At 55.2% G+C, this 22,598-nt stretch overlaps 18 protein-coding genes across 19 annotated transcripts in view; 14 read left to right on the top strand and 4 right to left on the bottom strand.

The window, feature by feature from the left end:
• The first annotated feature begins 6 nt into the window (after positions 1-6).
• On the top strand, positions 7-1,295 carry LOC145232760 (uncharacterized). Its single transcript, XM_080097436.1, has one exon. It carries the CDS (start codon positions 47-49, stop codon positions 641-643), a length of 597 nt encoding a protein of 198 aa, XP_079953562.1. The 5' UTR covers positions 7-46; the 3' UTR covers positions 644-1,295.
• Positions 923-1,234, top strand: LOC145234377 (histone H4). Its single transcript, XM_080099114.1, has one exon. The coding sequence runs from the start codon at positions 923-925 to the stop codon at positions 1,232-1,234; it is 312 nt and encodes a 103-aa protein (XP_079955240.1).
• A 275-nt stretch (positions 1,296-1,570) lies between the features above and the next one.
• On the top strand, positions 1,571-1,981 carry LOC145234376 (histone H3). Its single transcript, XM_080099113.1, has one exon. It carries the CDS (start codon positions 1,571-1,573, stop codon positions 1,979-1,981), a length of 411 nt encoding a protein of 136 aa, XP_079955239.1.
• Positions 1,982-2,562: 581 nt separating this feature from the next.
• Positions 2,563-2,940, bottom strand: LOC145232787 (histone H2A). Its single transcript, XM_080097464.1, has one exon. It carries the CDS (start codon positions 2,938-2,940, stop codon positions 2,563-2,565), a length of 378 nt encoding a protein of 125 aa, XP_079953590.1.
• A 236-nt stretch (positions 2,941-3,176) lies between these two features.
• On the top strand, positions 3,177-3,891 carry LOC145232773 (histone H2B.2-like). The gene has a single exon (XM_080097448.1). It carries the CDS (start codon positions 3,177-3,179, stop codon positions 3,600-3,602), a length of 426 nt encoding a protein of 141 aa, XP_079953574.1. The 3' UTR covers positions 3,603-3,891.
• Positions 3,892-4,982: 1,091 nt separating this feature from the next.
• Positions 4,983-5,694, top strand: LOC145232765 (uncharacterized). Its single transcript, XM_080097441.1, has one exon. It carries the CDS (start codon positions 5,040-5,042, stop codon positions 5,634-5,636), a length of 597 nt encoding a protein of 198 aa, XP_079953567.1. The 5' UTR covers positions 4,983-5,039; the 3' UTR covers positions 5,637-5,694.
• Positions 5,695-5,764: 70 nt separating this feature from the next.
• LOC145232820 (histone H4) lies at positions 5,765-6,288 on the top strand. The gene has a single exon (XM_080097499.1). It carries the CDS (start codon positions 5,916-5,918, stop codon positions 6,225-6,227), a length of 312 nt encoding a protein of 103 aa, XP_079953625.1. The 5' UTR covers positions 5,765-5,915; the 3' UTR covers positions 6,228-6,288.
• A 275-nt stretch (positions 6,289-6,563) lies between these two features.
• On the top strand, positions 6,564-6,974 carry LOC145234375 (histone H3). Its single transcript, XM_080099112.1, has one exon. The coding sequence runs from the start codon at positions 6,564-6,566 to the stop codon at positions 6,972-6,974; it is 411 nt and encodes a 136-aa protein (XP_079955238.1).
• A 581-nt stretch (positions 6,975-7,555) lies between these two features.
• LOC145232788 (histone H2A) lies at positions 7,556-7,933 on the bottom strand. The gene has a single exon (XM_080097465.1). It carries the CDS (start codon positions 7,931-7,933, stop codon positions 7,556-7,558), a length of 378 nt encoding a protein of 125 aa, XP_079953591.1.
• Positions 7,934-8,169: 236 nt separating this feature from the next.
• LOC145232770 (histone H2B.2-like) lies at positions 8,170-8,884 on the top strand. The gene has a single exon (XM_080097446.1). The coding sequence runs from the start codon at positions 8,170-8,172 to the stop codon at positions 8,593-8,595; it is 426 nt and encodes a 141-aa protein (XP_079953572.1). The 3' UTR covers positions 8,596-8,884.
• Positions 8,885-9,975: 1,091 nt separating this feature from the next.
• Positions 9,976-10,687, top strand: LOC145232766 (uncharacterized). The gene has a single exon (XM_080097442.1). The coding sequence runs from the start codon at positions 10,033-10,035 to the stop codon at positions 10,627-10,629; it is 597 nt and encodes a 198-aa protein (XP_079953568.1). The 5' UTR covers positions 9,976-10,032; the 3' UTR covers positions 10,630-10,687.
• A 70-nt stretch (positions 10,688-10,757) lies between these two features.
• LOC145232819 (histone H4) lies at positions 10,758-11,281 on the top strand. The gene has a single exon (XM_080097498.1). The coding sequence runs from the start codon at positions 10,909-10,911 to the stop codon at positions 11,218-11,220; it is 312 nt and encodes a 103-aa protein (XP_079953624.1). The 5' UTR covers positions 10,758-10,908; the 3' UTR covers positions 11,221-11,281.
• Positions 11,282-11,556: 275 nt separating this feature from the next.
• LOC145234374 (histone H3) lies at positions 11,557-11,967 on the top strand. Its single transcript, XM_080099111.1, has one exon. The coding sequence runs from the start codon at positions 11,557-11,559 to the stop codon at positions 11,965-11,967; it is 411 nt and encodes a 136-aa protein (XP_079955237.1).
• Positions 11,968-12,449: 482 nt separating this feature from the next.
• On the bottom strand, positions 12,450-13,915 carry LOC145232793 (histone H2A-like). Its single transcript, XM_080097470.1, has one exon. The coding sequence runs from the start codon at positions 12,922-12,924 to the stop codon at positions 12,547-12,549; it is 378 nt and encodes a 125-aa protein (XP_079953596.1). The 5' UTR covers positions 12,925-13,915; the 3' UTR covers positions 12,450-12,546.
• Positions 13,916-15,292: 1,377 nt separating this feature from the next.
• Positions 15,293-22,598, bottom strand: part of LOC145232755 (uncharacterized) — an 83,294-nt gene continuing 75,988 nt past the window's right edge. Inside the window, exons 1-2 of one of the 2 annotated variants that reach the window (XM_080097431.1) lie at positions 17,651-18,969; positions 15,293-15,440 (exon numbers count right to left, since the gene is read on the bottom strand). In XM_080097431.1, coding sequence (XP_079953557.1) covers positions 15,354-15,440; positions 17,651-18,754 — 1,191 coding nt within the window. In that variant the 5' untranslated portion in view covers positions 18,755-18,969 and the 3' untranslated portion in view covers positions 15,293-15,353. Of the gene's footprint in view, positions 15,441-17,316; positions 18,970-22,598 lie in introns of those variants that run through there. The other variant, XM_080097430.1, reaches the window with a different exon arrangement.
• Positions 19,218-19,932, top strand: LOC145232779 (histone H2B.2-like). Its single transcript, XM_080097455.1, has one exon. It carries the CDS (start codon positions 19,218-19,220, stop codon positions 19,641-19,643), a length of 426 nt encoding a protein of 141 aa, XP_079953581.1. The 3' UTR covers positions 19,644-19,932.
• On the top strand, positions 21,024-21,735 carry LOC145232763 (uncharacterized). Its single transcript, XM_080097438.1, has one exon. The coding sequence runs from the start codon at positions 21,081-21,083 to the stop codon at positions 21,675-21,677; it is 597 nt and encodes a 198-aa protein (XP_079953564.1). The 5' UTR covers positions 21,024-21,080; the 3' UTR covers positions 21,678-21,735.
• LOC145232812 (histone H4) lies at positions 21,806-22,329 on the top strand. The gene has a single exon (XM_080097491.1). It carries the CDS (start codon positions 21,957-21,959, stop codon positions 22,266-22,268), a length of 312 nt encoding a protein of 103 aa, XP_079953617.1. The 5' UTR covers positions 21,806-21,956; the 3' UTR covers positions 22,269-22,329.

Genomic DNA, 22,598 nt, shown 5'->3' with positions numbered 1-22,598 from the left:
GTCATTTCTTTGTCAGTCAGTCAGTCAGTCACTAGCAGAAATCAAAATGTCCGACGCGAAGAGCGCAGGAAAGAAGCAGGCCAGCAAGAAGGCGGCCGCGCCCAAGGCGCACCCCACATACCAGGAGATGATCAGCGCTGCCATCGCGCAGCTGAAGGAGAGGGGCGGCTCGTCGCGCCAGGCGATCGCCAAGTACATCAAGGCCAACTACAAGGTGGGTGACTCGGCCGACAGCCATATCAAGCTGGCGCTGCGGCGCCTTGCCGAAAAGGGCCAGTTGGCACGCACCAAGGGCACCGGCGCGTCCGGCTCCTTCAAGCTCGTGAAGCCGCAGGCCGGCGAGGGCAAGAAGAAGAAGAAGCCCAAGGCAGCAGCCGGCAAGAAGGCGGACAAGCCCAAGGCGGCCGCAGCCAAGAAGGACGCGAAGAAGTCCCCGAAAAAGAAGCCGGCCGCCAAAAAAGCGCCTGCCAAGAAGGCGGCGGCGGGCAAGAAGTCGTCACCCAAGAAGGCGGCCAAGCAAGCGAAAAGGGCCCCGGCTGCGGCGGCTAAGAAGTCACCCAAGAAGACGGCTGTGAAGGCGAAGAAACCGGCAGCCAAGAAGCAGGCCAAAAAGCCTGCCGCCAAGAAGGCGACCAAGAAGTAGAGCGGAGCGCGGTAGATTTTCCGCGCGCAACAAAAACGGCTCTTTTCAGGGCCACCCACACTTTCGCAAAGGGAAAAACAACTCGTGTTTTGCGCGCGCCAGTCGCACTTAGCCTTTCGAAACTGAAATTCCTACCATTCGTTGCCGAGCCATGGCTCCGCTGCGCCGAATGCGGACATATTGTGCATATTCGCTTCGCTTACGTTCGTTTTCATACTTTATAAGCCGGAGGCGGGCCTGGAGACGCACCACAACGGAAACAACAACGTTATCGTCATCATGTCAGGACGCGGCAAAGGTGGCAAAGGATTGGGAAAGGGAGGCGCGAAGAGGCACAGGAAGGTGCTGCGTGACAACATCCAGGGCATTACCAAGCCTGCGATCAGGCGTCTTGCCCGCCGTGGCGGAGTCAAGCGAATTTCGGGTCTCATCTACGAGGAGACTCGCGGCGTGCTCAAGGTCTTCCTCGAGAACGTGATCCGCGACGCTGTCACCTACACCGAGCACGCCAAGAGGAAGACGGTCACGGCATTGGACGTCGTCTACGCCCTGAAACGCCAGGGACGCACCCTGTACGGCTTCGGAGGCTAGGCTGCCAGCACCTTTCGGACTTGTCACAAGCGGCAACAACAACAAAATCGGCCCTTTTCAGGGCCACCCATACTTGGCGGGAGAGAATTTTGCGAGAAGGGGCGGCTAGGCTAGGCCAGGCCCGGGGCCTTGGCGGCGCTCGTTTTTGCGCAGAAATACACTCGTTTCGCGGCCGGCCGCTTGGCCGGTGCGGCGAGATCAAAGCGCTGATTGGCCGAGTCGGAATTTGGCAAACCAATGGGCGCGAGTCCCCGAAGGTATAAAAGTCCCACCGAAAGCTTTCGGCTCATCAGTCTGACAGCAGCAGCCGGCGCGGTAGCAACGAGACAGAGTAGAATGGCACGTACCAAGCAAACAGCTCGCAAGTCGACCGGAGGCAAGGCGCCACGTAAGCAACTGGCCACCAAGGCCGCTCGCAAGAGCGCGCCGGCTACCGGGGGCGTGAAGAAGCCCCATCGGTACAGGCCAGGAACTGTGGCCCTCCGTGAGATCAGGCGTTACCAGAAGTCGACCGAGCTTCTCATCCGCAAGCTGCCCTTCCAGCGGCTGGTGCGCGAGATCGCTCAGGACTTCAAGACCGACCTGCGCTTCCAGAGCAGCGCCGTGATGGCTCTGCAGGAGGCCAGCGAGGCCTACCTGGTCGGCCTCTTCGAGGACACCAACTTGTGCGCGATCCACGCCAAGCGCGTCACCATCATGCCAAAGGACATCCAGCTCGCACGCCGCATCCGCGGGGAGCGCGCGTAAGAAGCGGCACACCAACAACCAAAACGGCTCTTTTCAGAGCCACCTAAACCCTTGCGAAAGAGATACTTGACTTGTTTCGGGGGCCGGCGCGTCGTGCCATTTTTTTACGGCGTAAGTAAGTACGCTTGCCTGCGATGTGCGCGGCAAAAACAGGAACATGGCCGCCGCCGGCTAGTCTCTTTTGCCGTGTTTCGAAATGGCATTTCGTTTCGTTGGGTGAAATTCAATTGCGCGAGGACAGTTGCTCGCTGGAGCATGAATGACGCACATTAAAGGCTCGTTTCGCCCGGAGCCGGAGCCCTGGTCGAACTCGACGACAAAGGCAACAGGGTGCACAGTGACGTCATGTAGGGCTGTGTTGTGAAATTGGAATGCGGTTTCAATTGGTCGAAATAGTTTGCCATCGCAAAAATTGGGCAAAGGCTACAAGGAAGACATTCGTTCGGGGCGAGCAATGCACGGTCCCGGGCCGCAGCGGGGGGGGGGGGCGGCCATCTTGAAATCTCTTTTGCGAAAAATTCGGGTGGCTCTGAAAAGAGCCGTTTTTCGGTTTGCACCACGTACGAGACAGGGGCGACGATTTAGGCTTTCTTGGAGGTCTTCTTTGGCAGAAGGACGGCCTGGATATTGGGCAGGACGCCGCCCTGCGCAACGGTGACTCCGCTGAGCAGCTTGTTCAGCTCCTCGTCGTTGCGGATGGCCAACTGCAGGTGGCGCGGGATGATGCGGGTCTTCTTGTTGTCGCGGGCTGCGTTGCCGGCCAACTCGAGAACCTCGGCGCTAAGGTATTCAAGCACCGCGGCCAGATACACGGGCGCGCCAGCTCCCACCCGGTCCGAGTAGTTGCCGTTGCGCAGAAGCCTGTGCACACGACCGACCGGGAACTGCAGTCCAGCGCGCGACGATCGGCTTTTGGGCTTTGCCTTGGACTTACCGCCACCTTTACCACGTCCTGACATATTGCTGACTGCTGATTGTTTGCCTGCTTAGCTGAGCGAATGACAAACCAAACAAGGTCGAATGCCTGCCACTCGCCGCCCTTCTCCTTTTATAGCTCTCGCCTTTGTCGAAATTCTCTCGCACTCCGATCACGCTCGGATCACGACTCGACCACAAGGGGCCATTGTTTCCTTTTGCTCCCGGGAGCGCCGCTCGTCGGGAGGACGGACGCCTCATTTGCATGGAGCGCCTATAAATGCCCGCGGTGGCCGGAGAGCCGCTCAGTTCGTTTCCTTTCGAAAGAAATTCAGTGAGCAGCAGCATGGCAGCTAGCAAAGGCACCAAGAAGGCAGTGAAGAAGGCCGCGCCGGCCGACAAGACCAAGAAGCGGCGAAAGCGCAGACGCGAGACCTTCAGCATCTACATTTACAAGGTGTTGAAGCAGGTGCACCCCGACACCGGCATCTCGAGCCGGGCGATGGGCATCATGAACTCGTTCGTCAACGACGTGTTCGAGCGCATCGCCGGCGAGGCGTCGCGCCTGTCGCTCTACAACAAGCGGTCGACCATCAGCAGCCGCGAGATCCAGACCTCGGTCCGTCTGCTCCTGCCCGGCGAATTGGCCAAGCACGCGGTGTCCGAAGGCACCAAGGCCGTCACCAAGTACACCAGCTCCAAGTAAGCAAGCCACCACCACCAGCAGCAAGCGCCGCCGCGGGGGGCCTCATCCTCAGCGAGCGCCGCCGCCGCCGCCAACCAAAACGGCTCTTTTCAGAGCCACCCGATCGTTCAGGGAGAGAATCAATCGCGAGCGCCGAAAGGCCTGCTTTGCCGACTTTCTTGTCGTTTCTGTTTTTTTGCTTTTTTTTCCCTTCTCATTTTGCTCCGTGCCAACAAGAAAAAACAAAAACCAAAAAATGTCGTTGCGCACAATGTACCGCCGCCACGGCAAAGCGCACTTTGCTTTTTGTGTTGGCCACTTCAGCGTTGGGACCACCCTCGATCTAGCCGCTTTTTCGCGAGTCGAGTCGACAGGCAAACACTGTTTGTTTTCAATGCCCCCAAAACTGCGCCGTTGCCAGCCCAGTTCAGTTCCGCTGCCACTCGGAAAAAAAACGACCCGACCTCGCCGAACCGAAACTCAACCAGTAGCCCGAGGGAAAAACCCCAGACCGCGAACGATTTTACAGCCATTAAAAGGAACACAAGTGCGTCATAACCTGCCGCAAGCCAGAGAAATAGGAAAAGATGGACAAAGCGGCAACACCGCGCGCTCGGCTTTACGTGCGCCGCACGATTTCGCCTCCTGCCAATACCCACGCGCGCATCGAACCGCAAAAGCCGCGCAAACTGGCGAAACAAAATACTGAAACGTGGTGCAGCAAGCCGACCGGCGAACTAACGACAACCGTCAGGCGCCACCCGCCCCACCGACGAGCCGAACCCGTGCAAATGCGTCGACAAAACGCAATCAACGGGCGCGAGGCCAAGGGCCAAGGCAAACAACCAAACAACCAAACACGCGTGCTGTCTCACTTTCGGCCCTCTCTCTTTCGCTCTGGTGGCCCGACCAGCGGCGTGACCCCTGCTGCGCACGCGCCGGGCCCAACCTGTACTAACCCGCGGCCTTGGCGGCCCCACCACTTCGACCCGCACCACCGCACCGGACAGTGCCCGGTGCCACGAGCTCCGGGCCACCTGGGACTTGCGTTTTCGACAAGAGAAATCGCCTGAATCCGTCCCACCCGGGCCCACGCCCGCGTGAAGGCCACGCCTGCACTCGACCGGGCGCACCGCACACCTTGCCGCCTCGCTCCTGAGCCCCCCGTGGAGCGCGGCGGCGCGGTGCCGGTCTGCAATTGCGCTGGCGTGCGCCCTGAGCGCTACGCTCCTCGACAGGGCACAGGCCGACGCCGAGCGACCTGGGGCCGCGCTTGGGCAGGCCCGCGTTTAGGCGATTCAAGCACAAACAGCAAGTTGCACCCGCACCGTCGGCGGGCTTTCCGAAACGTCGTTTCGCGTTAGTGCGGACACGCCGTACAAATACGCGTCGAAGCCGCTCGACCGGCAAACGTCATTTCTTTGTCAGTCAGTCAGTCAGTCACTAGCAGAAATCAAAATGTCCGACGCGAAGAGCGCAGGAAAGAAGCAGGCCAGCAAGAAGGCGGCCGCGCCCAAGGCGCACCCCACATACCAGGAGATGATCAGCGCTGCCATCGCGCAGCTGAAGGAGAGGGGCGGCTCGTCGCGCCAGGCGATCGCCAAGTACATCAAGGCCAACTACAAGGTGGGTGACTCGGCCGACAGCCATATCAAGCTGGCGCTGCGGCGCCTTGCCGAAAAGGGCCAGTTGGCACGCACCAAGGGCACCGGCGCGTCCGGCTCCTTCAAGCTCGTGAAGCCGCAGGCCGGCGAGGGCAAGAAGAAGAAGAAGCCCAAGGCAGCAGCCGGCAAGAAGGCGGACAAGCCCAAGGCGGCCGCAGCCAAGAAGGACGCGAAGAAGTCCCCGAAAAAGAAGCCGGCCGCCAAAAAAGCGCCTGCCAAGAAGGCGGCGGCGGGCAAGAAGTCGTCACCCAAGAAGGCGGCCAAGCAAGCGAAAAGGGCCCCGGCTGCGGCGGCTAAGAAGTCACCCAAGAAGACGGCTGTGAAGGCGAAGAAACCGGCAGCCAAGAAGCAGGCCAAAAAGCCTGCCGCCAAGAAGGCGACCAAGAAGTAGAGCGGAGCGCGGTAGATTTTCCGCGCGCAACAAAAACGGCTCTTTTCAGGGCCACCCACACTTTCGCAAAGGGAAAAACAACTCGTGTTTTGCGCGCGCCAGTCGCACTTAGCCTTTCGAAACTGAAATTCCTACCATTCGTTGCCGAGCCATGGCTCCGCTGCGCCGAATGCGGACATATTGTGCATATTCGCTTCGCTTACGTTCGTTTTCATACTTTATAAGCCGGAGGCGGGCCTGGAGACGCACCACAACGGAAACAACAACGTTATCGTCATCATGTCAGGACGCGGCAAAGGTGGCAAAGGATTGGGAAAGGGAGGCGCGAAGAGGCACAGGAAGGTGCTGCGTGACAACATCCAGGGCATTACCAAGCCTGCGATCAGGCGTCTTGCCCGCCGTGGCGGAGTCAAGCGAATTTCGGGTCTCATCTACGAGGAGACTCGCGGCGTGCTCAAGGTCTTCCTCGAGAACGTGATCCGCGACGCTGTCACCTACACCGAGCACGCCAAGAGGAAGACGGTCACGGCATTGGACGTCGTCTACGCCCTGAAACGCCAGGGACGCACCCTGTACGGCTTCGGAGGCTAGGCTGCCAGCACCTTTCGGACTTGTCACAAGCGGCAACAACAACAAAATCGGCCCTTTTCAGGGCCACCCATACTTGGCGGGAGAGAATTTTGCGAGAAGGGGCGGCTAGGCTAGGCCAGGCCCGGGGCCTTGGCGGCGCTCGTTTTTGCGCAGAAATACACTCGTTTCGCGGCCGGCCGCTTGGCCGGTGCGGCGAGATCAAAGCGCTGATTGGCCGAGTCGGAATTTGGCAAACCAATGGGCGCGAGTCCCCGAAGGTATAAAAGTCCCACCGAAAGCTTTCGGCTCATCAGTCTGACAGCAGCAGCCGGCGCGGTAGCAACGAGACAGAGTAGAATGGCACGTACCAAGCAAACAGCTCGCAAGTCGACCGGAGGCAAGGCGCCACGTAAGCAACTGGCCACCAAGGCCGCTCGCAAGAGCGCGCCGGCTACCGGGGGCGTGAAGAAGCCCCATCGGTACAGGCCAGGAACTGTGGCCCTCCGTGAGATCAGGCGTTACCAGAAGTCGACCGAGCTTCTCATCCGCAAGCTGCCCTTCCAGCGGCTGGTGCGCGAGATCGCTCAGGACTTCAAGACCGACCTGCGCTTCCAGAGCAGCGCCGTGATGGCTCTGCAGGAGGCCAGCGAGGCCTACCTGGTCGGCCTCTTCGAGGACACCAACTTGTGCGCGATCCACGCCAAGCGCGTCACCATCATGCCAAAGGACATCCAGCTCGCACGCCGCATCCGCGGGGAGCGCGCGTAAGAAGCGGCACACCAACAACCAAAACGGCTCTTTTCAGAGCCACCTAAACCCTTGCGAAAGAGATACTTGACTTGTTTCGGGGGCCGGCGCGTCGTGCCATTTTTTTACGGCGTAAGTAAGTACGCTTGCCTGCGATGTGCGCGGCAAAAACAGGAACATGGCCGCCGCCGGCTAGTCTCTTTTGCCGTGTTTCGAAATGGCATTTCGTTTCGTTGGGTGAAATTCAATTGCGCGAGGACAGTTGCTCGCTGGAGCATGAATGACGCACATTAAAGGCTCGTTTCGCCCGGAGCCGGAGCCCTGGTCGAACTCGACGACAAAGGCAACAGGGTGCACAGTGACGTCATGTAGGGCTGTGTTGTGAAATTGGAATGCGGTTTCAATTGGTCGAAATAGTTTGCCATCGCAAAAATTGGGCAAAGGCTACAAGGAAGACATTCGTTCGGGGCGAGCAATGCACGGTCCCGGGCCGCAGCGGGGGGGGGGGGCGGCCATCTTGAAATCTCTTTTGCGAAAAATTCGGGTGGCTCTGAAAAGAGCCGTTTTTCGGTTTGCACCACGTACGAGACAGGGGCGACGATTTAGGCTTTCTTGGAGGTCTTCTTTGGCAGAAGGACGGCCTGGATATTGGGCAGGACGCCGCCCTGCGCAACGGTGACTCCGCTGAGCAGCTTGTTCAGCTCCTCGTCGTTGCGGATGGCCAACTGCAGGTGGCGCGGGATGATGCGGGTCTTCTTGTTGTCGCGGGCTGCGTTGCCGGCCAACTCGAGAACCTCGGCGCTAAGGTATTCAAGCACCGCGGCCAGATACACGGGCGCGCCAGCTCCCACCCGGTCCGAGTAGTTGCCGTTGCGCAGAAGCCTGTGCACACGACCGACCGGGAACTGCAGTCCAGCGCGCGACGATCGGCTTTTGGGCTTTGCCTTGGACTTACCGCCACCTTTACCACGTCCTGACATATTGCTGACTGCTGATTGTTTGCCTGCTTAGCTGAGCGAATGACAAACCAAACAAGGTCGAATGCCTGCCACTCGCCGCCCTTCTCCTTTTATAGCTCTCGCCTTTGTCGAAATTCTCTCGCACTCCGATCACGCTCGGATCACGACTCGACCACAAGGGGCCATTGTTTCCTTTTGCTCCCGGGAGCGCCGCTCGTCGGGAGGACGGACGCCTCATTTGCATGGAGCGCCTATAAATGCCCGCGGTGGCCGGAGAGCCGCTCAGTTCGTTTCCTTTCGAAAGAAATTCAGTGAGCAGCAGCATGGCAGCTAGCAAAGGCACCAAGAAGGCAGTGAAGAAGGCCGCGCCGGCCGACAAGACCAAGAAGCGGCGAAAGCGCAGACGCGAGACCTTCAGCATCTACATTTACAAGGTGTTGAAGCAGGTGCACCCCGACACCGGCATCTCGAGCCGGGCGATGGGCATCATGAACTCGTTCGTCAACGACGTGTTCGAGCGCATCGCCGGCGAGGCGTCGCGCCTGTCGCTCTACAACAAGCGGTCGACCATCAGCAGCCGCGAGATCCAGACCTCGGTCCGTCTGCTCCTGCCCGGCGAATTGGCCAAGCACGCGGTGTCCGAAGGCACCAAGGCCGTCACCAAGTACACCAGCTCCAAGTAAGCAAGCCACCACCACCAGCAGCAAGCGCCGCCGCGGGGGGCCTCATCCTCAGCGAGCGCCGCCGCCGCCGCCAACCAAAACGGCTCTTTTCAGAGCCACCCGATCGTTCAGGGAGAGAATCAATCGCGAGCGCCGAAAGGCCTGCTTTGCCGACTTTCTTGTCGTTTCTGTTTTTTTGCTTTTTTTTCCCTTCTCATTTTGCTCCGTGCCAACAAGAAAAAACAAAAACCAAAAAATGTCGTTGCGCACAATGTACCGCCGCCACGGCAAAGCGCACTTTGCTTTTTGTGTTGGCCACTTCAGCGTTGGGACCACCCTCGATCTAGCCGCTTTTTCGCGAGTCGAGTCGACAGGCAAACACTGTTTGTTTTCAATGCCCCCAAAACTGCGCCGTTGCCAGCCCAGTTCAGTTCCGCTGCCACTCGGAAAAAAAACGACCCGACCTCGCCGAACCGAAACTCAACCAGTAGCCCGAGGGAAAAACCCCAGACCGCGAACGATTTTACAGCCATTAAAAGGAACACAAGTGCGTCATAACCTGCCGCAAGCCAGAGAAATAGGAAAAGATGGACAAAGCGGCAACACCGCGCGCTCGGCTTTACGTGCGCCGCACGATTTCGCCTCCTGCCAATACCCACGCGCGCATCGAACCGCAAAAGCCGCGCAAACTGGCGAAACAAAATACTGAAACGTGGTGCAGCAAGCCGACCGGCGAACTAACGACAACCGTCAGGCGCCACCCGCCCCACCGACGAGCCGAACCCGTGCAAATGCGTCGACAAAACGCAATCAACGGGCGCGAGGCCAAGGGCCAAGGCAAACAACCAAACAACCAAACACGCGTGCTGTCTCACTTTCGGCCCTCTCTCTTTCGCTCTGGTGGCCCGACCAGCGGCGTGACCCCTGCTGCGCACGCGCCGGGCCCAACCTGTACTAACCCGCGGCCTTGGCGGCCCCACCACTTCGACCCGCACCACCGCACCGGACAGTGCCCGGTGCCACGAGCTCCGGGCCACCTGGGACTTGCGTTTTCGACAAGAGAAATCGCCTGAATCCGTCCCACCCGGGCCCACGCCCGCGTGAAGGCCACGCCTGCACTCGACCGGGCGCACCGCACACCTTGCCGCCTCGCTCCTGAGCCCCCCGTGGAGCGCGGCGGCGCGGTGCCGGTCTGCAATTGCGCTGGCGTGCGCCCTGAGCGCTACGCTCCTCGACAGGGCACAGGCCGACGCCGAGCGACCTGGGGCCGCGCTTGGGCAGGCCCGCGTTTAGGCGATTCAAGCACAAACAGCAAGTTGCACCCGCACCGTCGGCGGGCTTTCCGAAACGTCGTTTCGCGTTAGTGCGGACACGCCGTACAAATACGCGTCGAAGCCGCTCGACCGGCAAACGTCATTTCTTTGTCAGTCAGTCAGTCAGTCACTAGCAGAAATCAAAATGTCCGACGCGAAGAGCGCAGGAAAGAAGCAGGCCAGCAAGAAGGCGGCCGCGCCCAAGGCGCACCCCACATACCAGGAGATGATCAGCGCTGCCATCGCGCAGCTGAAGGAGAGGGGCGGCTCGTCGCGCCAGGCGATCGCCAAGTACATCAAGGCCAACTACAAGGTGGGTGACTCGGCCGACAGCCATATCAAGCTGGCGCTGCGGCGCCTTGCCGAAAAGGGCCAGTTGGCACGCACCAAGGGCACCGGCGCGTCCGGCTCCTTCAAGCTCGTGAAGCCGCAGGCCGGCGAGGGCAAGAAGAAGAAGAAGCCCAAGGCAGCAGCCGGCAAGAAGGCGGACAAGCCCAAGGCGGCCGCAGCCAAGAAGGACGCGAAGAAGTCCCCGAAAAAGAAGCCGGCCGCCAAAAAAGCGCCTGCCAAGAAGGCGGCGGCGGGCAAGAAGTCGTCACCCAAGAAGGCGGCCAAGCAAGCGAAAAGGGCCCCGGCTGCGGCGGCTAAGAAGTCACCCAAGAAGACGGCTGTGAAGGCGAAGAAACCGGCAGCCAAGAAGCAGGCCAAAAAGCCTGCCGCCAAGAAGGCGACCAAGAAGTAGAGCGGAGCGCGGTAGATTTTCCGCGCGCAACAAAAACGGCTCTTTTCAGGGCCACCCACACTTTCGCAAAGGGAAAAACAACTCGTGTTTTGCGCGCGCCAGTCGCACTTAGCCTTTCGAAACTGAAATTCCTACCATTCGTTGCCGAGCCATGGCTCCGCTGCGCCGAATGCGGACATATTGTGCATATTCGCTTCGCTTACGTTCGTTTTCATACTTTATAAGCCGGAGGCGGGCCTGGAGACGCACCACAACGGAAACAACAACGTTATCGTCATCATGTCAGGACGCGGCAAAGGTGGCAAAGGATTGGGAAAGGGAGGCGCGAAGAGGCACAGGAAGGTGCTGCGTGACAACATCCAGGGCATTACCAAGCCTGCGATCAGGCGTCTTGCCCGCCGTGGCGGAGTCAAGCGAATTTCGGGTCTCATCTACGAGGAGACTCGCGGCGTGCTCAAGGTCTTCCTCGAGAACGTGATCCGCGACGCTGTCACCTACACCGAGCACGCCAAGAGGAAGACGGTCACGGCATTGGACGTCGTCTACGCCCTGAAACGCCAGGGACGCACCCTGTACGGCTTCGGAGGCTAGGCTGCCAGCACCTTTCGGACTTGTCACAAGCGGCAACAACAACAAAATCGGCCCTTTTCAGGGCCACCCATACTTGGCGGGAGAGAATTTTGCGAGAAGGGGCGGCTAGGCTAGGCCAGGCCCGGGGCCTTGGCGGCGCTCGTTTTTGCGCAGAAATACACTCGTTTCGCGGCCGGCCGCTTGGCCGGTGCGGCGAGATCAAAGCGCTGATTGGCCGAGTCGGAATTTGGCAAACCAATGGGCGCGAGTCCCCGAAGGTATAAAAGTCCCACCGAAAGCTTTCGGCTCATCAGTCTGACAGCAGCAGCCGGCGCGGTAGCAACGAGACAGAGTAGAATGGCACGTACCAAGCAAACAGCTCGCAAGTCGACCGGAGGCAAGGCGCCACGTAAGCAACTGGCCACCAAGGCCGCTCGCAAGAGCGCGCCGGCTACCGGGGGCGTGAAGAAGCCCCATCGGTACAGGCCAGGAACTGTGGCCCTCCGTGAGATCAGGCGTTACCAGAAGTCGACCGAGCTTCTCATCCGCAAGCTGCCCTTCCAGCGGCTGGTGCGCGAGATCGCTCAGGACTTCAAGACCGACCTGCGCTTCCAGAGCAGCGCCGTGATGGCTCTGCAGGAGGCCAGCGAGGCCTACCTGGTCGGCCTCTTCGAGGACACCAACTTGTGCGCGATCCACGCCAAGCGCGTCACCATCATGCCAAAGGACATCCAGCTCGCACGCCGCATCCGCGGGGAGCGCGCGTAAGAAGCGGCACACCAACAACCAAAACGGCTCTTTTCAGAGCCACCTAAACCCTTGCGAAAGAGATACTTGACTTGTTTCGGGGGCCGGCGCGTCGTGCCATTTTTTTACGGCGTAAGTAAGTACGCTTGCCTGCGATGTGCGCGGCAAAAACAGGAACATGGCCGCCGCCGGCTAGTCTCTTTTGCCGTGTTTCGAAATGGCATTTCGTTTCGTTGGGTGAAATTCAATTGCGCGAGGACAGTTGCTCGCTGGAGCATGAATGACGCACATTAAAGGCTCGTTTCGCCCGGAGCCGGAGCCCTGGTCGAACTCGACGACAAAGGCAACAGGGTGCACAGTGACGTCATGTAGGGCTGTGTTGTGAAATTGGAATGCGGTTTCAATTGGTCGAAATAGTTTGCCATCGCAAAAATTGGGCAAAGGCTACAAGGAAGACATTCGTTCGGGGCGAGCAATGCACGGTCCCGGGCCGCAGCGGGGGGGGGGCGGCCATCTTGAAATCTCTTTTGCGAAAAATTCGGGTGGCTCTGAAAAGAGCCGTTTTTCGGTTTGCACCACGTACGAGACAGGGGCGACGATTTAGGCTTTCTTGGAGGTCTTCTTTGGCAGAAGGACGGCCTGGATATTGGGCAGGACGCCGCCCTGCGCAACGGTGACTCCGCTGAGCAGCTTGTTCAGCTCCTCGTCGTTGCGGATGGCCAACTGCAGGTGGCGCGGGATGATGCGGGTCTTCTTGTTGTCGCGGGCTGCGTTGCCGGCCAACTCGAGAACCTCGGCGCTAAGGTATTCAAGCACCGCGGCCAGATACACGGGCGCGCCAGCTCCCACCCGGTCCGAGTAGTTGCCGTTGCGCAGAAGCCTGTGCACACGACCGACCGGGAACTGCAGTCCAGCGCGCGACGATCGGCTTTTGGGCTTTGCCTTGGACTTACCGCCACCATTTTTGTTTATTGACATAGGTCAAAAAGAAATTACACAACCGAAAAATCGTACATGCGAAAAACAACATAATACATTGCGAAAGCACATTGGATTACAAACACACCATTTGGTATATCACAACAAATTTTTATATTACGAAGACAAATTGATGTAACACAACGGAGTTAAATACATACAAAATATTATAATAATAGAAACACTGCAATAGCATGTACGCAATAAATGATAATAGTTTACAAAACAAATAATTATGGCAGAGAAAAAGGAAAGAAATATAGAGCCTAATTATGTTATTATTATTTATTAATATTATTAAATAGCGCAAATACAGAAATAAAGAGATGAGCGTAGTTAACAATGATATTATATACAAATATTAGATAGTGAACAGGATGTCATTAGTTTAAGTGCCAATAGAATGGTCGCTGTATAAATATATTTATATATCGGATGAGACCGATGAAGCACGATGAGCGGGGGGTAACGTGACTATGGCAACAAGTATATGTATAGCGGATGTGTGCTACATGCGCATTTTATGCATATTTCTCGAGAAAAGGACGAAACACATCGACGACAAAAACAGGACATATATACATATCACATACACAATAAATACACATGCACACAAATGTATGTAGGTATTTTTTTTATTTTTTTTTTTCGGACAAACAACAGAAAACCGGGTGTGAAGTGAAGGACTGAGAAAAACGATAGAAACATAAACATAATAAGCAACATGGGCAATGTTGTCTAATGACCGTTGACAGTTACATTCATATATATTTGAATGCGTATTATATACCTTCATTTAGTACAAAGTTTGGTATATATCTGTGCGCATTTGCTTTTTTTTTTTTTTTTTTTTTTTTTTTACCCGGTCGTAAAAGTGGATATAAATTGTAGACATGGGTAAGTGGGAAATAGTAATAATCGGAAAAAGAAAAAACGTAAGCGGAAAAACAAAACAAATTAAATAATGACAACACAAGTAATTGGCTGACTACCTTAGGGCTTCCCTCAGCCCCTGGAGTACTGGTAAAAAAGTGGTATCACGGCGTTTGTTCTCAAAGAAAAGTCGGTGAATGATGGATTGTTTAACAGACAAAAAAATTTTGTTGGTTGAGGGTTGTATTTTATCATATTTTATTTTGTTGCGATGTATCCAAATACTATGTTTCGTAACAGAAATCAAGTAAATTAAAAGGTCGGACCAGTACTCCAGGGGCGGTGGTATTTCCATATTGATGATCAAAGCAATTGAAATGTTTAACGAGGTGCACCCAGTGGCACGAGTGATGAGTTGGTGCACCTCGCGCCAAACCGGTTGAATTTGAGAACATTCAGCAAAAATATGCCATGTTGTTTCGGCGAAGTTTTGACAGAAGGGGCACAATGTGTCGTTGTCGAGAAGGAAATGGGAAAATTTTGTAGAAAGGGGAAGGCAATTCCATGTTATTCGGTAATTTAAAGTTCGTAAGTTATTGGAGAGTATAGGGTGGTGAATGCTCCTCCAGTGGTCACTCTGGGACGGGTGGAGGGTGCCACTAGGGGAGCAATTGAGGGAACGATAAAGGTTACGAATCTTGCCATTGAGGAGGGTTTCTAGTTTTAATTTGTATTTATCAATTAATTTTAGAGAATGGGTGTAGAAGGGTGATGGGACATCAGCATGGGGAGTGCTGTTTATTAAACGAAAGCCAAATTGACGGGAAAGCTGATGCCCGATGTTGTATTCCGTCAAGGCAAGACCGGGTGTGGTTGTTAAATTGTTTTCTCTATGTTTACAATATTGATAAATGTTAGAAAGATAAAGCAGGTCACAGTATAGAGGGATGTTTGCCACATTGTACCCACCTCTGTCAAATGGTTTGCTTAGTGTTTCAATCGGGAGGGCAACTCTCCGACTCCCGCACACGTACTTTTCCACCATGGCGTTCACTTTCTCTGCGATGTCGCCAGGGAGGGGATAAAGGTTAGCAGTATAGGATAGGTGTGGTAATAATTTGGCTTTTGATAAGAGTGACTTGGCGTTCCAGGTGCAGGGGTAGCGCTTTAAGAGCGAGATTTCTTGTTTTAATTTTTGGGTATTTGCTTCCCACAAGTTTTGAATTGTTTTTTGAGGGCCGATCGAAATTCCTAAAATATCCAATTTTGATTCAGACCAATTGATATCGGGAAGTTGGGTAGAGGTGTTTAGGTTGCTTGGCTTAATGCCTTTTGTTTTTTCAGGATTAATTTTTAAGCCCGACGCCAAATAAAAAAGGTCAAGAATGTGGAAAGCTTTATTTACCGAATAAGAATGGGTGAGGGTCAGTGTGACGTCATCCGCATAGCTGGGGCACTTAATCAAATGCCTTCCAGGTAGGCGGATTCCCTCAACACTGGGGTCATCCTGGAACGCTTGGGCGAGGGGTTCAATAGCCAGTACGAACAAGTACAGGCTAAGGGGGTCGCCCTGACGAACACCGTTTCGAATGGGAACGCTTCTGGTGGAAAAGCCATTGACGAGAATCTTCGAGCTGCCCTCCCTGTACAAGTTTTTAATATTGTTAATGTATTGTTGAGGAAAGCCCAGTTTAGACAGGACCTTCCAGAGCCAAGTGTGGGCAATGGAGTCGAATGCTTTTTTAAAGTCTAGCGAAATAAAGTAGTAATTAAGCTCTCTCCTTTGGGCCTCATGCAAAAGGTCCCGTAAGAGGGTTGTGGCTTCCGATATTTTTTTGCCGGGTGTTGCAAATTGATGGGGTTGAACAACATCCGGTAAAATGGCCTTGAGGCGAAGGGAAAGGATTTTAGAATATATTTTTAGGTCAGAATTGAGCAAGGAGATAGGTCTGTAGTTACCTAATTGGTCCTTGTCGTTTTTTTTGTGGATAAGTGTAATGAGCCCATCGTTAAAATTTGAGGGAATTTGACCGTTATGGATGCAATTAATAATTTCAGTAAATTTTGTCCCGATGGTTCCCCAATTGAGTTTATAAAATTCAAAGGAGAGACCATCGGGTCCGGGAGATTTCCCAGCTTTAAACGTGGCGAGAGCGCGTTCAATTTCTTCTTTACTAATTATTTCGGTTAATGCCAAACATGCGTTCTCGCTAAATTTGGGATGTATATTATTTAAGAATTGTTCTTGGATGGGCTCATTTACATTACTGGCCGAAAAAAGGTTTTCGTAAAATTTTGCGGTTTTTTCCAAAATAAATGGGATGTCGGAGTTTGCTTGCCCAGAATCGTCAACCAGGCTTTCGATCAAAGTCCTTTGGCGATTCTGGGCAAAGCGTTGAAAAAATTCTTTGGTTCCCCTATCTCCTTGTTCAAAACTTAAAAGTCGGTCCCTAGTAATTTTCTTCTTCGCCCTATTGCGAAGAAGGGTGGCCAATTGTTTTTTAAGGGTATAATATTGGGGAAGTAGGGAAGGATTCTCTGCCATGCCTTCCCACAATTCCAACACTTTTCGTTCCAGGTCCTTTTGTTCTTGTTTTTGTAATTTAGCTAGACGTTTCGAATTTTGTATATTTAATGATTTAATTTTTTGTTTGATGAGCATCCACCAGGAAGGAGCGTTCTCGAACAAATGTTCCTCCAGTGTTAGCCACCGAGGCCATCTGTTCGAGAGCTCCTCCTGGAAGTGCTCATCGTACGCGGCGACATTATTTTTCCATGGCGGTGATCCTCGCTGGGGCAGAGGCCCAATTTGGACAGTGAGGATCACCGCGTCGTGGTCCGAAAGAGAAAAATTTTGGGTTTTTTCGTGAATTGGTTGTATCGAATTATTTACATAAAAGCGATCTAAACGAGATTGCGAATTTCCTTGTCGCCGCGTAAAAATGTGCTTGTTTCCGTGCAAGGAACGAAAAGTGTCGGAAAGCTGAAAGTCATGGCAGAGTTGCCTCAAAGGAACCATTGCCGTATTGTTGCGTTTAGAGGGGGGAAAACGGTCTAAACCGGGTTGTTCAACCCCATTAAAATCGCCTGCGAGTATAATTGGGTGATTGGAGGTTACGAATGGATACAAATTTTCAAAAAATGATTTTCTAATTGCAGCTTTAATATCTTTTTCCGGGGCGTACACGTTTATGACGTGTACGTATTGAGTAAATATTTTAATATCGGCAACCACAACCCTCCCGTCCCGATCCCCGTGATGCGACACAAAAGAGAGAGACGGGTGAATTAGTAAAATTGCGACTCCATTGCTCGCCACACTTTTGTTATTTTGATTTGAATAGAACAAGGCTCTGGAAGGCCCAAATTGACGAGTCCATGTCTCCTCCTGTTCGATTCTCGAGTGAGTCTCTTGCAGGAGGACGACATGGACTTCCAACTGCCGAAGACTCTCGAAGACGGCCAGTCTCCTGGCGTCATCCGCGAGTCCTCGGCAGTTGAGGGTTGTTATTTTAAGGTAGTCAGCCATTAAAAAAAATTAGGCAGTGTAAATAAAAGGATGCAAAGATAATATAGATTACGTTTGACCACCCGGGTCACTAGCGTGGTGCGTATGAGGATGGTAAGTCCTCTCGCACTTTGGGCAAGTTGTTGTATGTCCGGGTTGGACTGCGAGAACTGAACCGCAAGCACAACCAAAAGTGATTGCGGAACAGCCCTCGCAGACCTTCTGCAAGCCCGGACCTGGTTCTCCCACAAAGCGCCCACACGGGCACTTGGATATTTTTTGCAACTTTTTCTTAATGTTATTGTTAGGGGAGGGAGTAGACCTCCCTCGCCTCTTTCTGCTGACCTTTGTAAAGCCGTTTCCCTCCGAGGTCTCCTCCTTCTCCTCCTCCGAAGTCTCCTCTCCGTCCCCTGCTTCGCCGCTGGAATCGGTGATTAATGTTGAGGAGTCGCAGTGGACCTCCTCCTCCTGGGCCTCATTAGGTGGTGTATCCGTTGCATCCTGTGAGGGGGGAACGGGGTCCCCTTCGCTGGTATCGAGTGAATCTTTCGTTGTACTGCTTTGCGGATCTGCAATTGCAGCCGTTCTCTTCAATTCTTCATATGCCTCTTTGACGGCCTTTGCGTTAGCCACCGCGTTGATTACAGTGGCATGGCGACTGTGATTGCGTTTGCTTTCTTTAGGGGTGATATTCAGAGAAGGAAAATCTTCTACGTCAATATCCTCTTGAGGACAATCACGGTCTCTGTGACCAAACTTTCGACAAAGAAAACACTGGATGGGTTGATTGTCATAGTGCACTACGAATTTGAGACCGCTTACTCTTACATTCTTCGGTATCGGGTTTTCCTTCAGGTCGCTCGTTCTCACCTCGAAGATTCTTTTGCCATTAAATTTTCTGTATTGCGGATCCCGCAATTTATAATATTTCCGTACTTCTCCGTGTCGTCGCTCTAGTTGGTATAGGATCGGCTCCCATTCAAGCCTATTCGGTATATGCTCTATTATGACGTCTGTAAATTCCGGATCATGAAGTTTGGCATATTCAACTTCCTTTAAGGTATTCAATCTTTCAGCGAGTGCTCTCGCTTTCTCCTTCGATGTACAGGTAATGTCGGTAAGGCCATTAAACCTTTCGACAATGCCTTCTATTGATTGGAGAGGAAACTTAATCTTCTCTAACCATTTGTAAATGAGCCCCCGTGTTTTCTTGGCGGGAAATTTAACCATCACCTCCGTTTCCCGTGAAAAGGATGCAGTGGGCCCTGTAGTGCCTCCGCTGACAACTCTATTCCATCCACGCTTTGCAGCGGGGGGTCCTCCCCTAGGGAGCGTTCCCTGTCTTGTACTGACAGCAGAAGAACATTGCGTCGATGCCTCAGGAGCAGAGCCGCCCGTGGCCTGTTGCTCATGGAGACCGATGGAGGAGCCTGCAGGGGCATCCTCCATGTTGTAAACAATGATGACCCACGACCTTAAAGGGCGGGGTAACCACGCCCACTTTTAGTTTGTGGTGCGTCACAGATCTTTAAGGATAATCCAAAATCCAATGAGAGCAGTGAATAAATCCAATAAGTAAATCCAAAACAGGGTCTCTTCCGACCCTGTGTTAAAGCTTTCCGGCAGAAATCAGACTAATTTCCCAATCCTTTGCCACCTTTACCACGTCCTGACATATTGCTGACTGCTGATTGTTTGCCTGCTTAGCTGAGCGAATGACAAACCAAACAAGGTCGAATGCCTGCCACTCGCCGCCCTTCTCCTTTTATAGCTCTCGCCTTTGTCGAAATTCTCTCGCACTCCGATCACGCTCGGATCACGACTCGACCACAAGGGGCCATTGTTTCCTTTTGCTCCCGGGAGCGCCGCTCGTCGGGAGGACGGACGCCTCATTTGCATGGAGCGCCTATAAATGCCCGCGGTGGCCGGAGAGCCGCTCAGTTCGTTTCCTTTCGAAAGAAATTCAGTGAGCAGCAGCATGGCAGCTAGCAAAGGCACCAAGAAGGCAGTGAAGAAGGCCGCGCCGGCCGACAAGACCAAGAAGCGGCGAAAGCGCAGACGCGAGACCTTCAGCATCTACATTTACAAGGTGTTGAAGCAGGTGCACCCCGACACCGGCATCTCGAGCCGGGCGATGGGCATCATGAACTCGTTCGTCAACGACGTGTTCGAGCGCATCGCCGGCGAGGCGTCGCGCCTGTCGCTCTACAACAAGCGGTCGACCATCAGCAGCCGCGAGATCCAGACCTCGGTCCGTCTGCTCCTGCCCGGCGAATTGGCCAAGCACGCGGTGTCCGAAGGCACCAAGGCCGTCACCAAGTACACCAGCTCCAAGTAAGCAAGCCACCACCACCAGCAGCAAGCGCCGCCGCGGGGGGCCTCATCCTCAGCGAGCGCCGCCGCCGCCGCCAACCAAAACGGCTCTTTTCAGAGCCACCCGATCGTTCAGGGAGAGAATCAATCGCGAGCGCCGAAAGGCCTGCTTTGCCGACTTTCTTGTCGTTTCTGTTTTTTTGCTTTTTTTTCCCTTCTCATTTTGCTCCGTGCCAACAAGAAAAAACAAAAACCAAAAAATGTCGTTGCGCACAATGTACCGCCGCCACGGCAAAGCGCACTTTGCTTTTTGTGTTGGCCACTTCAGCGTTGGGACCACCCTCGATCTAGCCGCTTTTTCGCGAGTCGAGTCGACAGGCAAACACTGTTTGTTTTCAATGCCCCCAAAACTGCGCCGTTGCCAGCCCAGTTCAGTTCCGCTGCCACTCGGAAAAAAAACGACCCGACCTCGCCGAACCGAAACTCAACCAGTAGCCCGAGGGAAAAACCCCAGACCGCGAACGATTTTACAGCCATTAAAAGGAACACAAGTGCGTCATAACCTGCCGCAAGCCAGAGAAATAGGAAAAGATGGACAAAGCGGCAACACCGCGCGCTCGGCTTTACGTGCGCCGCACGATTTCGCCTCCTGCCAATACCCACGCGCGCATCGAACCGCAAAAGCCGCGCAAACTGGCGAAACAAAATACTGAAACGTGGTGCAGCAAGCCGACCGGCGAACTAACGACAACCGTCAGGCGCCACCCGCCCCACCGACGAGCCGAACCCGTGCAAATGCGTCGACAAAACGCAATCAACGGGCGCGAGGCCAAGGGCCAAGGCAAACAACCAAACAACCAAACACGCGTGCTGTCTCACTTTCGGCCCTCTCTCTTTCGCTCTGGTGGCCCGACCAGCGGCGTGACCCCTGCTGCGCACGCGCCGGGCCCAACCTGTACTAACCCGCGGCCTTGGCGGCCCCACCACTTCGACCCGCACCACCGCACCGGACAGTGCCCGGTGCCACGAGCTCCGGGCCACCTGGGACTTGCGTTTTCGACAAGAGAAATCGCCTGAATCCGTCCCACCCGGGCCCACGCCCGCGTGAAGGCCACGCCTGCACTCGACCGGGCGCACCGCACACCTTGCCGCCTCGCTCCTGAGCCCCCCGTGGAGCGCGGCGGCGCGGTGCCGGTCTGCAATTGCGCTGGCGTGCGCCCTGAGCGCTACGCTCCTCGACAGGGCACAGGCCGACGCCGAGCGACCTGGGGCCGCGCTTGGGCAGGCCCGCGTTTAGGCGATTCAAGCACAAACAGCAAGTTGCACCCGCACCGTCGGCGGGCTTTCCGAAACGTCGTTTCGCGTTAGTGCGGACACGCCGTACAAATACGCGTCGAAGCCGCTCGACCGGCAAACGTCATTTCTTTGTCAGTCAGTCAGTCAGTCACTAGCAGAAATCAAAATGTCCGACGCGAAGAGCGCAGGAAAGAAGCAGGCCAGCAAGAAGGCGGCCGCGCCCAAGGCGCACCCCACATACCAGGAGATGATCAGCGCTGCCATCGCGCAGCTGAAGGAGAGGGGCGGCTCGTCGCGCCAGGCGATCGCCAAGTACATCAAGGCCAACTACAAGGTGGGTGACTCGGCCGACAGCCATATCAAGCTGGCGCTGCGGCGCCTTGCCGAAAAGGGCCAGTTGGCACGCACCAAGGGCACCGGCGCGTCCGGCTCCTTCAAGCTCGTGAAGCCGCAGGCCGGCGAGGGCAAGAAGAAGAAGAAGCCCAAGGCAGCAGCCGGCAAGAAGGCGGACAAGCCCAAGGCGGCCGCAGCCAAGAAGGACGCGAAGAAGTCCCCGAAAAAGAAGCCGGCCGCCAAAAAAGCGCCTGCCAAGAAGGCGGCGGCGGGCAAGAAGTCGTCACCCAAGAAGGCGGCCAAGCAAGCGAAAAGGGCCCCGGCTGCGGCGGCTAAGAAGTCACCCAAGAAGACGGCTGTGAAGGCGAAGAAACCGGCAGCCAAGAAGCAGGCCAAAAAGCCTGCCGCCAAGAAGGCGACCAAGAAGTAGAGCGGAGCGCGGTAGATTTTCCGCGCGCAACAAAAACGGCTCTTTTCAGGGCCACCCACACTTTCGCAAAGGGAAAAACAACTCGTGTTTTGCGCGCGCCAGTCGCACTTAGCCTTTCGAAACTGAAATTCCTACCATTCGTTGCCGAGCCATGGCTCCGCTGCGCCGAATGCGGACATATTGTGCATATTCGCTTCGCTTACGTTCGTTTTCATACTTTATAAGCCGGAGGCGGGCCTGGAGACGCACCACAACGGAAACAACAACGTTATCGTCATCATGTCAGGACGCGGCAAAGGTGGCAAAGGATTGGGAAAGGGAGGCGCGAAGAGGCACAGGAAGGTGCTGCGTGACAACATCCAGGGCATTACCAAGCCTGCGATCAGGCGTCTTGCCCGCCGTGGCGGAGTCAAGCGAATTTCGGGTCTCATCTACGAGGAGACTCGCGGCGTGCTCAAGGTCTTCCTCGAGAACGTGATCCGCGACGCTGTCACCTACACCGAGCACGCCAAGAGGAAGACGGTCACGGCATTGGACGTCGTCTACGCCCTGAAACGCCAGGGACGCACCCTGTACGGCTTCGGAGGCTAGGCTGCCAGCACCTTTCGGACTTGTCACAAGCGGCAACAACAACAAAATCGGCCCTTTTCAGGGCCACCCATACTTGGCGGGAGAGAATTTTGCGAGAAGGGGCGGCTAGGCTAGGCCAGGCCCGGGGCCTTGGCGGCGCTCGTTTTTGCGCAGAAATACACTCGTTTCGCGGCCGGCCGCTTGGCCGGTGCGGCGAGATCAAAGCGCTGATTGGCCGAGTCGGAATTTGGCAAACCAATGGGCGCGAGTCCCCGAAGGTATAAAAGTCCCACCGAAAGCTTTCGGCTCATCAGTCTGACAGCAGCAGCCGGCGCGGTAGCAACGAGACAG

Source organism: Phallusia mammillata, chromosome 6 (assembly GCF_965637545.1).
Source record: "Phallusia mammillata chromosome 6, kaPhaMamm4.hap1.1, whole genome shotgun sequence".
In the NCBI taxonomy this organism is placed as follows: Eukaryota; Metazoa; Chordata; class Ascidiacea; order Phlebobranchia; family Ascidiidae; genus Phallusia; species Phallusia mammillata.
The sequence above is the reverse complement of the archived record's forward strand: the minus strand, read 5'-3'. Positions and strand labels throughout refer to the sequence as shown.

Excerpts from the sequence above, each read along its gene's own strand:
- LOC145232760 (XM_080097436.1), top strand. The coding sequence starts at position 47 with ATGTCCGACGCGAAGAGCGCAGGAAAGAAGCAGGCCAGCAAGAAGGCG.
- LOC145234377 (XM_080099114.1), top strand. The coding sequence starts at position 923 with ATGTCAGGACGCGGCAAAGGTGGCAAAGGATTGGGAAAGGGAGGCGCG.
- LOC145234376 (XM_080099113.1), top strand. The coding sequence starts at position 1,571 with ATGGCACGTACCAAGCAAACAGCTCGCAAGTCGACCGGAGGCAAGGCG.
- LOC145232787 (XM_080097464.1), bottom strand. The coding sequence starts at position 2,940 with ATGTCAGGACGTGGTAAAGGTGGCGGTAAGTCCAAGGCAAAGCCCAAA.
- LOC145232773 (XM_080097448.1), top strand. The coding sequence starts at position 3,177 with ATGCCCGCGGTGGCCGGAGAGCCGCTCAGTTCGTTTCCTTTCGAAAGA.
- LOC145232765 (XM_080097441.1), top strand. The coding sequence starts at position 5,040 with ATGTCCGACGCGAAGAGCGCAGGAAAGAAGCAGGCCAGCAAGAAGGCG.
- LOC145232820 (XM_080097499.1), top strand. The coding sequence starts at position 5,916 with ATGTCAGGACGCGGCAAAGGTGGCAAAGGATTGGGAAAGGGAGGCGCG.
- LOC145234375 (XM_080099112.1), top strand. The coding sequence starts at position 6,564 with ATGGCACGTACCAAGCAAACAGCTCGCAAGTCGACCGGAGGCAAGGCG.
- LOC145232788 (XM_080097465.1), bottom strand. The coding sequence starts at position 7,933 with ATGTCAGGACGTGGTAAAGGTGGCGGTAAGTCCAAGGCAAAGCCCAAA.
- LOC145232770 (XM_080097446.1), top strand. The coding sequence starts at position 8,170 with ATGCCCGCGGTGGCCGGAGAGCCGCTCAGTTCGTTTCCTTTCGAAAGA.
- LOC145232766 (XM_080097442.1), top strand. The coding sequence starts at position 10,033 with ATGTCCGACGCGAAGAGCGCAGGAAAGAAGCAGGCCAGCAAGAAGGCG.
- LOC145232819 (XM_080097498.1), top strand. The coding sequence starts at position 10,909 with ATGTCAGGACGCGGCAAAGGTGGCAAAGGATTGGGAAAGGGAGGCGCG.
- LOC145234374 (XM_080099111.1), top strand. The coding sequence starts at position 11,557 with ATGGCACGTACCAAGCAAACAGCTCGCAAGTCGACCGGAGGCAAGGCG.
- LOC145232793 (XM_080097470.1), bottom strand. The coding sequence starts at position 12,924 with ATGTCAATAAACAAAAATGGTGGCGGTAAGTCCAAGGCAAAGCCCAAA.
- LOC145232779 (XM_080097455.1), top strand. The coding sequence starts at position 19,218 with ATGCCCGCGGTGGCCGGAGAGCCGCTCAGTTCGTTTCCTTTCGAAAGA.
- LOC145232763 (XM_080097438.1), top strand. The coding sequence starts at position 21,081 with ATGTCCGACGCGAAGAGCGCAGGAAAGAAGCAGGCCAGCAAGAAGGCG.
- LOC145232812 (XM_080097491.1), top strand. The coding sequence starts at position 21,957 with ATGTCAGGACGCGGCAAAGGTGGCAAAGGATTGGGAAAGGGAGGCGCG.